Source organism: Oncorhynchus mykiss, chromosome 2 (genome assembly GCF_013265735.2).
Source record: "Oncorhynchus mykiss isolate Arlee chromosome 2, USDA_OmykA_1.1, whole genome shotgun sequence".
Lineage (NCBI taxonomy): Eukaryota > Metazoa > Chordata > Actinopteri > Salmoniformes > Salmonidae > Oncorhynchus > Oncorhynchus mykiss.
Window position 1 is genome coordinate 46,447,527 of NC_048566.1, and position 15,084 is coordinate 46,462,610.

The 15,084-nt window shown below is 41.0% G+C and overlaps 1 protein-coding gene across 2 annotated transcripts in view; it reads right to left on the reverse strand.

Annotated features, from left to right (window-relative positions):
- The window catches only part of b4galnt4a (beta-1,4-N-acetyl-galactosaminyl transferase 4a), a 437,447-nt gene that overhangs the window by 128,970 nt on the left and 293,393 nt on the right, over positions 1-15,084 (reverse strand). For both annotated transcript variants that reach the window (XM_021564073.2, XM_036949745.1), the window contains one exon: positions 9,139-9,206. In XM_021564073.2, the coding sequence (XP_021419748.2) occupies positions 9,139-9,206 (68 nt within the window). The remainder of the gene's footprint in view (positions 1-9,138; positions 9,207-15,084) is intronic.

Below are 15,084 nucleotides of genomic sequence, written 5' to 3' on the forward strand. Positions count from 1 at the left end.
TGAAGGTGTAAACTTGGCAGTAGAAAACCTAAACAGTATATTTGACCTCTCTGCTTCCCTTTCAAATCTACACATTGCAAGCAGACAACCTAAGAAAATGAACAACAATGACAAATGGTTTGATGAAGAATGCAAAAACCTAAGAAAGAAATTTAGAAACCTATCCAACCAAAAATATGGAGACCCAGGAAACCTGAGCCTACGCCTTCACTATGGTAAATCACAAACGCAATACAGAAATACACTATGGACAATAAGGAACAACACGTCAGAAATCAGCTCAATGTAATTGAAGAATACATTTAATCGAACTACTTCTGGGAAAATTCGAACACACTAAACGAACAACAACACAAAGAGTTATCTATCCAAAATGGAGATGTATGGATAAACCACTTCTCCAATCTTTTGGGCCCTATAACAAAGAAAAAACAGCAAAAACATATACAGGATCAAATGCAAATCTTAGAATAAACTATTAAAGACTACCAGAACCCACTAGATTCTTCAATTACATTGAATGAACTACAGGACAAAATACAAACCCTCCAAGCCAAAAAGGCCTATGGTATTGATGGTATCCTAAATGAACTGATAAAATATACAGACCACAAATTCCAGAATTTCCGAAAGATATAACGTTAGCCATTGAGAACTGCAAATATGTTGCTACTGCTATCAATAACATTGCTGCCTTTAATTTTTCAGGTGCTACGAAGGTCAGTGGGAAAAAGTTGTGATGGACTACTTTCTGGAGGACAATCGTGCCATGCTGACTCTGAAAATGAATCAGACGATGAGGAAATCCCTAATTGAGGTAAAAACGTTTTCACAGAAGAAGACATTGTAGTCTTCTGATGACAGTAATGGGGAAGAAACGGCAATCAACAGTGTTGTTGTCCCGGAAGAAGTTGACCTACGTGTATGAAGTGTGTGTAACGTTAGTATCTGGAATTTGTCTTTCAGCATCAGTAGAACACGCCTGACTCTCCTCCACCAGTCATACAAGGTGAATGGTCTAATGCCTCCCATCAAAAAGAGAGCTGGCCCAACCAAGCACAGGTTACACCTGAAGCATGAGGACCTACAGCGAGTGGTGAACTTCATCAACAACTACGCAGAAGATAATGTGATAGTACTACCAGGGCACCACCCAGGACACAAACACTTTGGTGGAAAGCTGCTGCCATCCCATGTGACAAAAGCAGCAGTGTAGTGTCTTTACAAGGAATCGATCACACCACTTGGCATGTTAAGCATAAACACATTTTGAATATTTAATTGACATGATTGGCACAACTTTTATTGATCTCACATTATTTCTATATTTCCCAGAGTTACCTGTAGTCGGGCTGTCTTCCTTCACGAGTCTGTGGGTAAAACCTCTTCCCCACATCACAAGCACTAAGTCCAGGACAGACCTGTGCTGGCATTGCCAGAGGAACAACTATCAGGTCTACATATCTGACAATCTACCAGAAGCTGTTAAATCAGCCAAGCTGAAGAAGCAAGAGCAGCATCTCCTGTTTGTTCAGAGTGAGTGGGCTGTTTACCAGAAGATGTTTGCTGACTGCAAAACAACCTGTCAAGACCTGCAGTTGTCTCATCAGGATGCATTACAGATTTGATTTTGCTCAACAAGTAAGCAACATTTCCTCCTTTATACTGATTAAGGACATAGCTGGATAGATAGATATACACAAACAAATAAGTATATGCGTATATATATATATATATATATATATATATATGTATATACAGTATATAGTGTGTGTGTATATATTTATACACACACACTACCGTTTAAAAGTTTGGGGTCACTTAGAAATGTCCTTGTTTTCCATGAAAACATACATGAAATTAGTTGCAAAAAAAAAAAAAGAAATATAGCCAAGACTGACAAGGTTATAAATAATGATTGTTAACTTTGCTTTTGTCAAAGAATCCTCAATTTGCAGCAATTACAGCTTTGCAGACATTTGGCATTTTAGTTGTCAATTTGCTGAGGTAATCTGAAGAGATTTCACCCCATGCTTCCTGAAGCACCTCCCACAAGTTGGATTGGCATGATGGGCACTTCTTACATACCATACGGTCAAGCTGCTCCCACAACAGCTCAATAGGGTTGAGATCCAGTGACAGTGCTGGCCACTCTATTATAGACAGAAAAACTGCTTCTTCCCTAAATAGTTCTTGCATAGTTTGGAGCTGTGCTTTGGGTATTTGTCCTGTTGTAGGAGGAAATTAGCTCTAATTAAGCCCCGTCAACAGGGGCGTTGCAAAATGGAATGATAGCCTTCCTTCTTCAAGATCCCTTTTACACTGTTGAATCTGACAATTAATCTTGATGGTTGTACAGTCGTCTCATATAAAACTGTGAAGGACCTGGGCGTTACTCTGGATCCTAATTTCTCTTTTGACGAACATATCAAGACTGTTTCAAGGACAGCTTTTTTCCATCTACGTAACATTGCAAAAATCAGAAACTTTCTGTCCAAATATTATGCAGAAAAATTAATCCAACCTTTTGTTACTTCGAGGTTAGACTACAGCAATGCTTTACTTTCCGGCTACCCAGATAAAGCACTAAATAAACGTTAGTTAGTGCTAAATACGGCTGCTAGAATCCTGACTAGAACCAAAAAATTAGATCATATTACTCCAGTGCTAGCCTCCCAACACTGGCTTCCTGTTAAGGCAAGGGCTGATTTCAAGGTTTTACTGCTAACCTACAAAGCATTACATGGGCTTTCTCCTACCTATCTTTCTGATTTGGTCCTGCCGTACATACCTACATGTACGCTACGGTCACAAGACGCAGGCCTCCTAATTGTTCCTAGAATTTCTAAGCAAACAGCTGGAGGCAGGGCTTTCTTCGACAGAGCTCAATTTTTATGGAATGGTCTGCCTACCCATGTGAGAGACGCAAACTCGGTCTCAACCTTTAAGTCTTTACTGAAGACTCATCTCTTCAGTGGGTCATATGATTGAGTGTAGTCTGGCCCAGGAGTGTGAAGGGGAACGGAAAGGTTCTGGAGCAACGAACCGCCCTTGCGGTGTCTGCCTGGCCAGTTCCGCTCTCTCCACTCGGATTCTCTGCCTCTAACCCTATTACAAGGGCTGAGTCACTGGCTTACTGGTGCTTTTTCATGCCGTCCCTAGGAGGGGTGCATCACTTGAGTGGGTCACTGACGTGATCTTCCTGTCTGGGTTGGCGCCCCCCCTTGGGTTGTGCTGTGGTGGAGATCTTTGTGGGCTATACTCGGCCTTGTCTCAGGATGGTTGGTGGTTGAAGATATCCCTCTACTGGTATGGGGGCTGTGCTTTGGCAAAGTGGGTGGGGTTATTTCCTTCCTGTTTGGCCCTGTCCGTGGGTACCATCTGATGGGGCCACAGTGTCTCCTGACCCTTCCTGTCTCAGCCTTCAGTAATTATGCCTCAGTAGTTTGTGTCGGGGGGCTAGGGTCAGTTTGTTATATCTGGAGTACTTCTCCTGTCTTATCCGGTGTCCTGTGTGAATTTAAGTATGCTCTCTCTAATTATCTCTTTCTCTCTTTCTTTTTCTCGGAGGACCTGAGCCCTAGGACCACCTGGCATGATGACTCCTTGCTGTCCCCAGTCCACCTGGCCGTGCTGCTGCTCCAGTTTCAACTGTTCTGCCTGCGGCTATGGAACCCTGACCTGTTCACCGGATGTGCTACCTGTCCCAAACTTGCTGTTTTCAACTCCCTAGAGACAGCAGGAGCGGTAGAGATACTCGTAATGATCGGCTATGAAAAGCCAACTGACGTTTACTCCTGAGGTGCGGACTTGCTGCACCCTCGACAACTACTGTGATTATTATTATTTGACCATGCTGGTCATTTATGAACATTTGAACATCTTGGCCATGTTCTGTTATAATCTCCACCCGGCACAGCCAGAAGAGGACTGGCCACCCCACATTACCTGGTTCCTCTCTAGGTTTCTTCCTAGGTTTTGACCTTTGTAGGGAGTTTTTCCTAGCCACCGTGCTTCCACACCTGCATTGATGGCTGTTTGGGGTTTTAGGCTGGGTTTCTGTACAGCATTTTGAGATATCAGCCGATGTATAAATACATTTGATTTGATTTGATACCCTGTACAAATCTCCCATTTTACCACCACCAAAGCACCCACAGAACATCACATTGCCTCCACCATGCTTGACAGATGGTGTCAAGAACTCCTCCAGCATCTTTTTGTTTTTTCTGCATCTCCCGAATGTTCTTCTGTGATCCGAACACCTCAAACTTAGATTTGTCTGTCCATAACACTTTTTTCCAATTTTCCTCTGTCCAGTGTCTGTATTCTTTTGCCCATCTTAATCTTTTCTTTTAATTGGCCAGTCTGAAATATGGCCTTTTCATTGCAACTCTGTCTAGAAGGCCAGCATCCCGGAGTCGCCTCTTCACTGTTGACGATGAGACTGGTGTTTTGTGGGTACTATTTAATGGAGCTGCCAGTTGAGGACTTGTGAGGCATCTGTTTCTCAAATTAGACACTCTAATATACTTGTCCTCCTGCTCAGTTGTGCACCGGGGCCTCCCACTCCTCTTTCTATTCTGGTTGGAGACAGTTTGCGCTGTTCTGTGAAGGGAGTTGTACACAGCGTTGTATGGGTTCTTCAGTTTCTTGTCAATTTCTCACATGGAACAGCCTTCATTTCGCAGAACAAGAATAGACTGACAAGTTTCAGAAGAAAGTTATTTCTCCAGATACTCAACTAGTCTAAAGAAGGCCAGTTGTAATACTTCTTTAATCAGCACAACAGTTTTCAGTTGTGCTAACATAATTGCAAAAGGTTTTTCTAATGATCAATTAGCCTTTTAAAGTTATGAACTTGAATTAGCTAACACAATGTGCTATTGGAACACAGGAGTGATGGTTGCTGATAATGGGCCTCTGTACGCCTAAGTAGATATTCCATAAAAAAACTGCCTTTTCAAGCTACAATAGTCATTCACAACATTAACAATGTCGAAACTGTATTTCTGATCAATTTCATGTTATTTTAATGTATAAAACATTATCTTTTCTTTCAAAAACAATGACATTTCTAAGTGACCGCAAACTTTTCAACGGTAGCACACTTCACTGAGCTGTGCAAAGACAGATTTACAGGGGTGAGACAATTAATCGTAATTTATCTTAATGTTATTTTGTTGTTTGCAGGTATACTATCCTTCTGGTTGATTGAAGGCATGTCATCCAGCGAAGGCAGCAGTGCAGTCATCAACTACATGCACCATTTCTTCACCAACTACGGAGTTGGGGAAACACGTGTGGACATGAATTGTGATCACTGAGGTTGCCAAAACAATATGTTTGTGCTCTGGTACTGTGCCTGGCGTACAATGCACAAGCTCCACCACAGTCTGGACCTTCACTTCCTGATCACAGGCCACACCAAGTTTGCCCCCGACCTGTGCTTCGTCCTCATCAAGCAGCCCTCCAGAAAGACCAGAGTGAACACTTTGTCTGAGATTGCTGGTGTTGTGAAGGACAGCACTGTGATGGGGGTCAACATCCCACAGCTGGTTGGACTGGATGGAAGAGTGCTGGTGGAAAGCCATGGCTGGCAACAACACCTGACTCCATATTTCAGGCCGCTGCCACAGATCAAATAGTACCAGCATTTCTGGTGAATGTCATTTTCATTGTATGAGGTTATTCTTCTTATCTAAACTCGGGAGGGGAATTAATATTGTGCAAGGTTGTAATGTACTCTACATTTTTTTTGTTATGTCCAAAGCTTTGATGCTTTGGAGCCAGGTGTTGTTGTTGCCAAGGAGTGTTCAGACTCAGTCGGGACCAGGTTTCAGCTGCTGACATCCTTCCTCCCATAGATGGTCTACCTGTAACAAGCACCAGCTGGACTGGACACTATGTTTTTGAGAAGATCAGGGAGTTTTGCGACAAAGAGTCCTATGGACATCACATGCCCTGCACCAAAGTCCAGGAGAGAAACAGGCTCTCCGAATACAGATTCCCTTGTTCATGCGTGGTTAGGACGGACCAGTCATCAGCACTATCTGCAGTGCCTCTATTCAAATGACTCTCTCCTTTTTTTTATCCTGGTGCTCAGCCACTTTATCTCTGATTGTATGCATATTATAACTACCTCGTCTATCACTGATATCGTTATTGATATTGTTCTTGTACATGCTGTATATTATTTTATTTATATTGACACTATCTATTTCTGATATTGCTACTATGCAAGTAGCCATTTGACTGTACCGTTTTCACCTTTTGTAGAGACCCATCCACTTAATAAGACTTATTAATATTCATTTTATATATCAATATTTTTTCTATGTTTGGTCGTAACATGATTTTGTAACATAGCACAACAATTTCATTTGACCGTATCAAGTGTTCCCCTACATAAATATATGGCACATTCATCTATTTATGTACTGTACATGTGCACCTCACGCAGGTTTCAACTCAGGATGCATGGCCTTAACTTATGTATGGTATACTATGTGATAAGGGTGTGTGTAACCGTATATAAAGTATGCTAATGTACTGGTGTGAAGGCATTTGGGCAAAGTACTTCAGTAAAAATACTTTAAAGTACTACTTAAGTATTTTCTGGGGGTATCTGTACATAACTTTTACTTCACTACATCCTGAAAAAAAACAATGTACTTTTTACTCCATACAGTTTCCCTAACACCCAAAATGTTTTAACTAAATTTGGTTTGTCTGATTTAATATAAAGAATTTGAAACTTAAGTACATTTTAGTAATTTCATTTACTTTCATTTACCGTTGTGTTGAAACGCCTGATGTTTATTAACAGTGAGAATCGCAGAATGTTGAACTTAACTAAACGACGGAGAGTTTGACTGTGTGATATTAGATTGCTTCTTGTGTAAATATTTTCTGTCTGGATTTGAATGATTTGTATGTCATTAAGTATTTTTTTAACCAAATACTTTTAGATGTTTACTCAAGTACTATTTTACTGGGTGACTTTTACTTTTACTTGAGTAATTTTCTATTAAGGTATCTTTACTTTTACTCAAGTATGACAATTTAGTACTTATTCCACCACTGGATGTGGCTGGGGGTTATAGCATTTATTTCACATGATCCATCAATTTAGACAAGTGTATCTGGGTAAGCTCCATCTAATATTTATACATTATTTTTATCTGGACACTTTGTTTACCTGGATTTTTTCCATTTTGTAGGCTACTACTTTTACCACTTTTAGTATTAATCTTTACTACACTATTCACTGTTTAGAACATGACCTCACATGGGGGGCTGGCTTAAGAGGGTGTGAACAATGCTGAATGGGTGAAGACAAAGAAAAGCTCTCCAGTAGGTACCAAAACATTCTAAGGCCCTTTTCTTAAAAGTGAGTTTTTCAAGTATATCAACTTTCAAAGCAGAATTACTTTCCCATTATTCCTCAAACATGCAGTGTATGATATACCATTTTGTAGCTCTGAGTCTCTACTTTTAACCAATGTAAAGAAGCATTTTAAATGTTGCTACATAAAACCAATTTGAGCTGGTCAGTCACAAATGCAAAGTCTTTTCATGCTTTGTTGATTTCAAAAAAGCTTTTGACTCAATTTGTCATGAGGGGCTGCTATACAAATTGATGGAATGTTGTGTTTTGGGAAAACATCCGACATTATAAAATGTATGTACACAAACAAGTGTGTGGTTAAAATTGACAAAAACACATTTTTTTTTCCACAGGGCTGTGGGGAGAGACATGGATGCAGCTTAAGCCCCACCGTCCTCAACATATTTATCTACTAATTGCGATGGCACTGCAACAGTCTGCAGCACTCGGCCTCACTCTACTAAAATCTCAAGTCAAATGTCTACTGTTTTCTGATGATCTGGTGCTTTGGTCCCCAATCAAGGAGGGCCTACAGCAGCATCTAGATCTCTGCAGAGTTTCTGTCAGACCTGGGCCCTGACAGTAAATCTTAGTGAGACAAAAATAATGATGTTCCGAAAAAGGACCAGTTGGCAGGACCACAAATACAAATTCCATCTAGACACCGGTGCCCTAGAGCACACAAAAAACTATACATACTTTGGCCTAAACATCAGCGCCACAGGTAACTTCCACAAACCTTCTTCTACGCCATTAAAAGGAACATAAAAGTTTACATACAAATTAGGATCTGGCTAAAAATACTACTTACAGAATTCTGTAAAAATGTTCTCCGTATACAACGCAAAACCCCAAATAATGCATTCAGAGGAGAATTAGGCTGATCCCCAAGAATGATCAAAATCCAGAAAAGAGCCCTTAAATTCTACAACCACCTAAAAGCGATTCCCAACCCTTCCATTACAAAGCCATCACCTACAGAGATATGAACCTGGAGAAGAGTCCCCTAAGCAAGCTGGTCCTGGGGCTCTGTTCACAAACACGAACAGGCCCCGCAGAGCCCCAGGATGGCAACACAATTAGACACAACCAAATCACGAGAAAACAAAAATATAATTACTTGACAAACTGGAAAGAATTAACAAATAAAACTGAGCAAACTAGAAATCTATTTCACCCTAAACAGAGAGTACACAGTGGCAGAATACCTGACCACTGTGACTGATCCAAAATTAAGGCGAGCTTTGACTATGTACAGACTCAGAAAAGGGCAACCATTGAAGAACAAACACCATTGTAAATACAACCCATATTTATCTTTATTTATTTTACATTTTGTACCTTATTGGCACATTGTTACAACACTGTATATAGACATAATATGGCATTTGAAATATCTTTATTCTTTTGGAACTTTCGTGAGTGTAATTTTTATTGTTAATTTTGTATTGTTTATTTAACTTTTGTTTATCTATTTTACTTGCTTTGTTTAATGTAAATATATGATTCCCATTCCAATAAAGCCCCTTAAATTGAAATGTAACTGAATTGAGGAGGCTCATTGTCCTGATTAGCTATGTTTGGTGTTGTTATTCTTTGGGCTGTTATTGTTGACAGCTTAGACTTCCAAGTTCACTCAGCATGGTCTGCATCAGATACAACAAATTGTTGGTGAAAACTATGCTGCTTTCCACTTTTCTGTGTATCACTATGTGTGTGTGCATGTGTGTGTTGTCACAGGTACTTACTGCACAGACTTTGAGGACTGGGACCTGAACTTGCTGAACTCCCCTGGAGCAGTCCACTCAGTGCCCAGCTGTAACATACAGGAGAGAAAGATTAGAAGAGTGTGGGAGACAGGGAGGAAAGAAAGGCAGAAGAAAGATAGAGGGAGAGAGAGAGAGAGAGGAGGGAAGGAAAGATATATAGAGGTAGAGCGAGGGAGAGGACAGAGAGGTGTACAAAAAATAAAGAAGAAAATGATAGAGCAAGCATAAAAACATGAACATAATATACTTGGTTGTACATTGAGTATACAAAGCATTAAGAACCACTCCTCTTTCCACGACATATAGCTTTTACCTGGATTCACCTGGTCAGTCTAAACCTTTTTTGATGTCACTTGTTAAATCCACTTCAATCAGGGGTTTCTCCTTTAAAAGTTGCATCATACTGCGGCACACCTTGAGGACTGCCGCAGCATTCTGTGGTACGTCATTTAATTGTCAGACATTTTTTTCTGTTAATTCAAGTTAGTGCTAGTTTGACCACCAGAGGGCATCTTTGAGAACCATTCGATAGTCTTCCATATTGCAAGCTTGCGGGAGACCGGGGTTCAATTGTCCGACCGGGAGGAAGGAGTAGGCTGTCCTTGTAAATACGAATTTGTTCTTAACTGATTCCATATATGTTATTTCATAGTTGTGATGTCTTCACTATTATTCTACAATGTAGAAAATAGTAAAAATATAGACAAATCCTGGAATGAGTAGGTGTGTCCAAACTTTCGACTGGTAATTTGATTAATTTTATGGTGTCTCTATTCCATGAAATATGAAACACCTTCTGGGTTTCTCTGAGGATGGAATGGAAAATATGGTGCTGTACAACGTGATGGTCGGCAGTACAGTACCGGGGTATTTAGCTAAAGAATCCCTGTGTTAGAATAATAAAAAAAAAGCTTAATCATGCTCTCTCTCTATCCTTCTGTCTCTCGTCTGCAGGTATGTTTTGATGTTAGAGAGGAAGCCAGTCCCGTCATCGCCACCTTACCCGCTCTTAAGATAACCTTTGGGCTGACTGGGAGCCCAAGGCTGGTTAGGAGACACCGCAAGAGACACTATGTAATTGTGATGAACTGAGAAAATATTAGGGTAGCACTGTATTCCATTAACCATATGCTGTCTTCTTGACGGCTTAGTGTGTTACTAATGGTTTTCTTTGAGACTGTGGTCCCAGCTCTCTTCAGGTCATTGACCAGGTCCTGCCGTATAGTTCTGGGTTGATCCCTCACATTCCTCATGATCATTGATACCCCACGAGGTGAGATCTTGCATGGAGCCCCAGACCGAGGGTGATTGACCGCCATCTTGAACTTCTTCCATTTTCTAATAATTGCACCAACAGCTGTTGCCTTCTCACCAAGCTGCTTGCCTATTGTCCTGTAGCCCATCCCAGCCTTGTACAGGTATACAATTTTACCCCTGATGTCCTTACACAGCTGTCTGGTTTTGGCCATTGTGGAGGTTGGAGTTTGTTTGATCGAGTGTGTGGACAAGTGTCTTTTATACAGGTAACGAGTTCAAACAGATGCAGTTCATACAGGTAATGAGTGGAGAACAAGAAGGCTTCTTAAAGAAAAACTAACAGGTCTGTGAGAGCCGGAATTCTTACTGGTTGGTAGGTGATCAAATACTTATGTCATGCAATAAAATGCAAATGAATTACTTAAAAATCATACAATGTGATTTTCTGGATTTTTGTTTTAGATTCTGTCTCTCACAGTTGAAGTGTACCTATGATAAAAATTACAGACCTCTACATGCTTTGTAAGTAGGAAAACCTGAAAAATCGGCAGTGTATCAAATACTTGTTCTAGCCACTGTATATCAGGGATGGGTAACTGGCGGCCCGCGGGACGCATGCCCCCTCCCACCCCTCCTTTGCCCTCAGAACAGCCTCAAAATGTCGGGGCATTAAAGCCTTCCACAGGGATGCTGGCCCATGTTGACTCAAATGATTCCCACAGTTGTGTTGTATCATTACACACACACACACACACACACACACACACACACACACACACACACACACACACACACACACACACACACACACACACACACACACACACACACACACACACACACACACACACACACACACACACACACACAGTGATGGAGGAATGAAGTTGTATTATTCAAAGCAGAGCTCTCTTAAGCTCCTCTCAAGCATTCACTCACTGCATCCCAAATGGATCTCTAATTCCTAAATAGTGCACTACCTTTGACTGGGGCCCACACCTCTGTCTGTGTCCTTGATGGCTTAAACCTGATCACCAGCTTGGCATCATGAATGAAAAACTTCATTACAGGGCAGAGGATGAAGAATTGTGCCACAAGGTCAATTAATGGAAGAACAAACTGGAGGGATATGAGAATGTTTTCGGGCCACGTTTGGAGGACAGTGAACCGGTTCATATCAAAAATACTTTTCTATGCATCCATTTGTTATTGGGACCCCATTCACTCCATATAAACCGGTATGCTGTCACTACTAGCAGTAGAACTGTTATACAATTGTTATAGCAATAGCATAATATTCATAATAGCAGTTACAGCATGTTTTTTTTGCAATCCTCTCCACCAACTCATACTCTTATAAAATAGCATGTCATTAAATAGTAGTATATGAGCTAAGAGCCCATTCCCTCCCTCCCAGCTTCCCTCACCTTTAGCTCCTACTGTATGCTGCACAGTTGAGAGACGCATCTATTTTTTTATTTAACCTTTATTTAACTAGGCAAGTCAGTTAGGATCAAATTCTTATTTACAATGATGGCCTACATTGGCCACGACGCTGGGCCAATCGGGCACTGCCCTATGGGACTCACAATCACAGTCGGTTGTGATACAACCTGAATTCAAACTGAGATGCAGTGCCTTGGACCGCTGCGCCACTCGGGAGCCAAATAAGAGAAGGAGTGTGATGGAGAATAGTAGAGAAAACCACAGGGGATCACTTCTTCCTCCAGAATACTGACTAAATGATTTGTTTTATTTATTTATTTAAAGGGGACAATGCACATTAATCAACATCAATATTACAATAATGCAACATCCAGGTAAATGTAAAAAAAAAAATTGTGCAGAGGTTAGCCAAAGCTAATTTGCCCCTGTAGTCGCAGGGCAGGTGAGGTCAATTACACAGCCACAATACAAATAATGACTAAAACAAAATGGAAATACATTACATCCAATAATATATCATTTTAACAACATCAACAACAACACTATCATCAACTGTCGTATTACATATACTGGGGGAGACCAGATGCTGCTGGAAGTGGTGTTGGAGGGCCAGTAGGAGGCACCCTTTCCTCTGGCCTAAAAAAAAATATCCCAATGCCCCAGGGCAGTGATTGGGGACATTGCCCTGTGTAGGGTGCCATCCTTCGGATGGGACGTTCAACGGGTGTCCTGACTCTCTGTGGTCACTAAAGTTCCCATGACACATTGTAAGAGTAGGGGTGTTAACACTAGTGTCCTGGCTAAATTCCCAGTCTGGCCCTCATGGCACCTAATCATCCCTAGTTTACAATTGGCTCATTCATCTTCTCTCCTCTGTAACTATTCCCCAGGTCGTTACTGTAAATGAGAGTGTGTTCCCATTTAAGTAATCGTTCAATAAAAATAAAACACACAAGGAACCAGAGATAATGTGTATAGATTTGAGCCATGTTTTCTATTTAAATGTAAAAGCACAATAATCAGTGCTTTTGTTTTCTATTTAAATGTAAAAGAGAAGTGAAAAAGAAAGGATGAGATTAAACAGATGAGAAATGAGAGATCGAGAGAGCCTGCCTGCCAGGAGCCTCTACGAGATGCCGGACTCATGAGGCTCCCCAGCGCCTCCTCTCACAGTCGCATCCCAGCCCATTAATTTCCTCAACCAGCCGAGGAAACTAACTAGAACCCTGCGGTTGCTGATCCGTAATGAAAGAATAAGGCCAGGATCACAGCGGGCTCAGCTTTAATTGTTAGTGTTGGCATTCTCTCTGGTTTGGAAGCAGAGGAGGGCATATTTTGTGGTGTAGTAACTGATCCCCCCTTCTTAGTTCGTACACACAGAGAGAGAGAGAGCTTATTTCTGGGCTGCTGTGTTGGTCTGACAGGAACACACACAGAGAATGTGCCTATGCACATGTGTGCATGTTCATCTAGTCTACACACATGGAGATATGCTGGCATATTTCAACTGTCGTTCAAACTGTGCAATGTATAATTTAGAGTATAATTTATTATATATTTTTGTCTTACATACAATACCGTGTGATGCCTGGGCTTCTTTCTGAAGTGGATTCTTGGAGAGAAAAATAATTCCTTGGCCTGCGTATGTCATTGTAGCAGAACTGTATACTGTGAACTGTATCCTTCTCAATGGATTGGACATTATGCTGCATTTCAAGCATAAAATGACCCAAGAGGAGATGAATGGCAGTTTGATTTTGGAAATACACCTCCCACAGCTATAAAAGTGTTTCCTGAACTTACTGTATGTTTCTTTGGAATGGTACTTTCATCATGACCACCTCCCCCATCATCTGTTGATCACAAGTTATCTTAGATGCAGATTATTAAACCAGATAATGATATTTATGCAAAGAAATTTGATATCCATTACTCCGAGTTAAAGGAAAGGTGCTGCTTGGTGTAGCACATCATTTTTGACCAACCTTAACTTGGCGATGCAGTCTTGATTCGTAGAAACATGAATTTCATAAAATGTCTGTGTCCAGTTGCAGGGGATCAGTTTGTATTTAGAAAACACTCAGTTATTAAAATAAATACTTTATTTGCTCCATGAAGTAATCCAACAATGTGTACGCCGCCATCTTGTATATTTCATGTCTTCTCTCATTGATCGAGACAGGTGTCTGTCATCATGACATGCGGCACTTTGAGATGGACGCTCACTTGTCTCGATCAATGACAGAACAATTGAAAAGGGGATACCTAGTCAGCTGTACAACTAAGATGTGTCTTCTGCACCTCTCTGAATCAGAGAGGTGAGGGGGGCTGCCTTAATCAACATCATCAGCACCCAGGAAAGAGCTGCCTTGCTCAGGGGCAGAACAACAGATTTTTACCTTGTCAGCTCAGGGATTTGATCCAGAAACCTTCCTTTTACTGTCCTAACGCTCCTACCCACCAGGCTACCTGCAACCCCGTATATTGTTGGATTACTTCATTGAGCAAAACAATTGTTTATTTTAACTCTGGAGCATTTTTTTTATTCAAACGGATGCCCTGCAACTGGACATGGACATTTTGAGACTCCTGTTTCGAGGAATCAAGGACAAAGACAGCATCACCAAGCTTAGGCTGTGCTACACGAAACAGTACCTATTCTGTAACTCCCAGTAATGGACACCAAAAATCGTTGGTTCAATCACAATATCTGTAAAAATCTGTAGCTACAGTTCTCTGCACTTCACTACATCTTTGACACACTAAAATGTACTGTTCATTCTGATTTTTGGGGGGCATGTTACTTTTACAATATAACATTCTTGTTGAATACCCAGTTACCCTTTTGAGTTAGCCTTAAATATTGTACACTCCCCTGTATTTTAGGTTGACAAATCAACATTATTTGGATATATCTGAATGTCTGACATCTGTTTGATGCTACAGAGCCCTGTAGAGATTATATAAATATATTATATAAATGTGTTCTGCATAAAGGCAGACACATTTTTAGGAGATTGATATCCTTTATACAGCTTCAGTACACTGGCAATGGTGTTAGGCATGCTGGGCTGTGGAAGCAGAGTGCTTGTGGCGAATGGTCTTGTCCTGTCTGTGGTGTAAGGCCAGTTGGATAAGACTGCTGGAAGTGGTGTAGGGCTCGTAGACCTTAACCACCAAGTGTTTGGACCTCTTGCAGAATATTTGCTGGCACTGCATGTC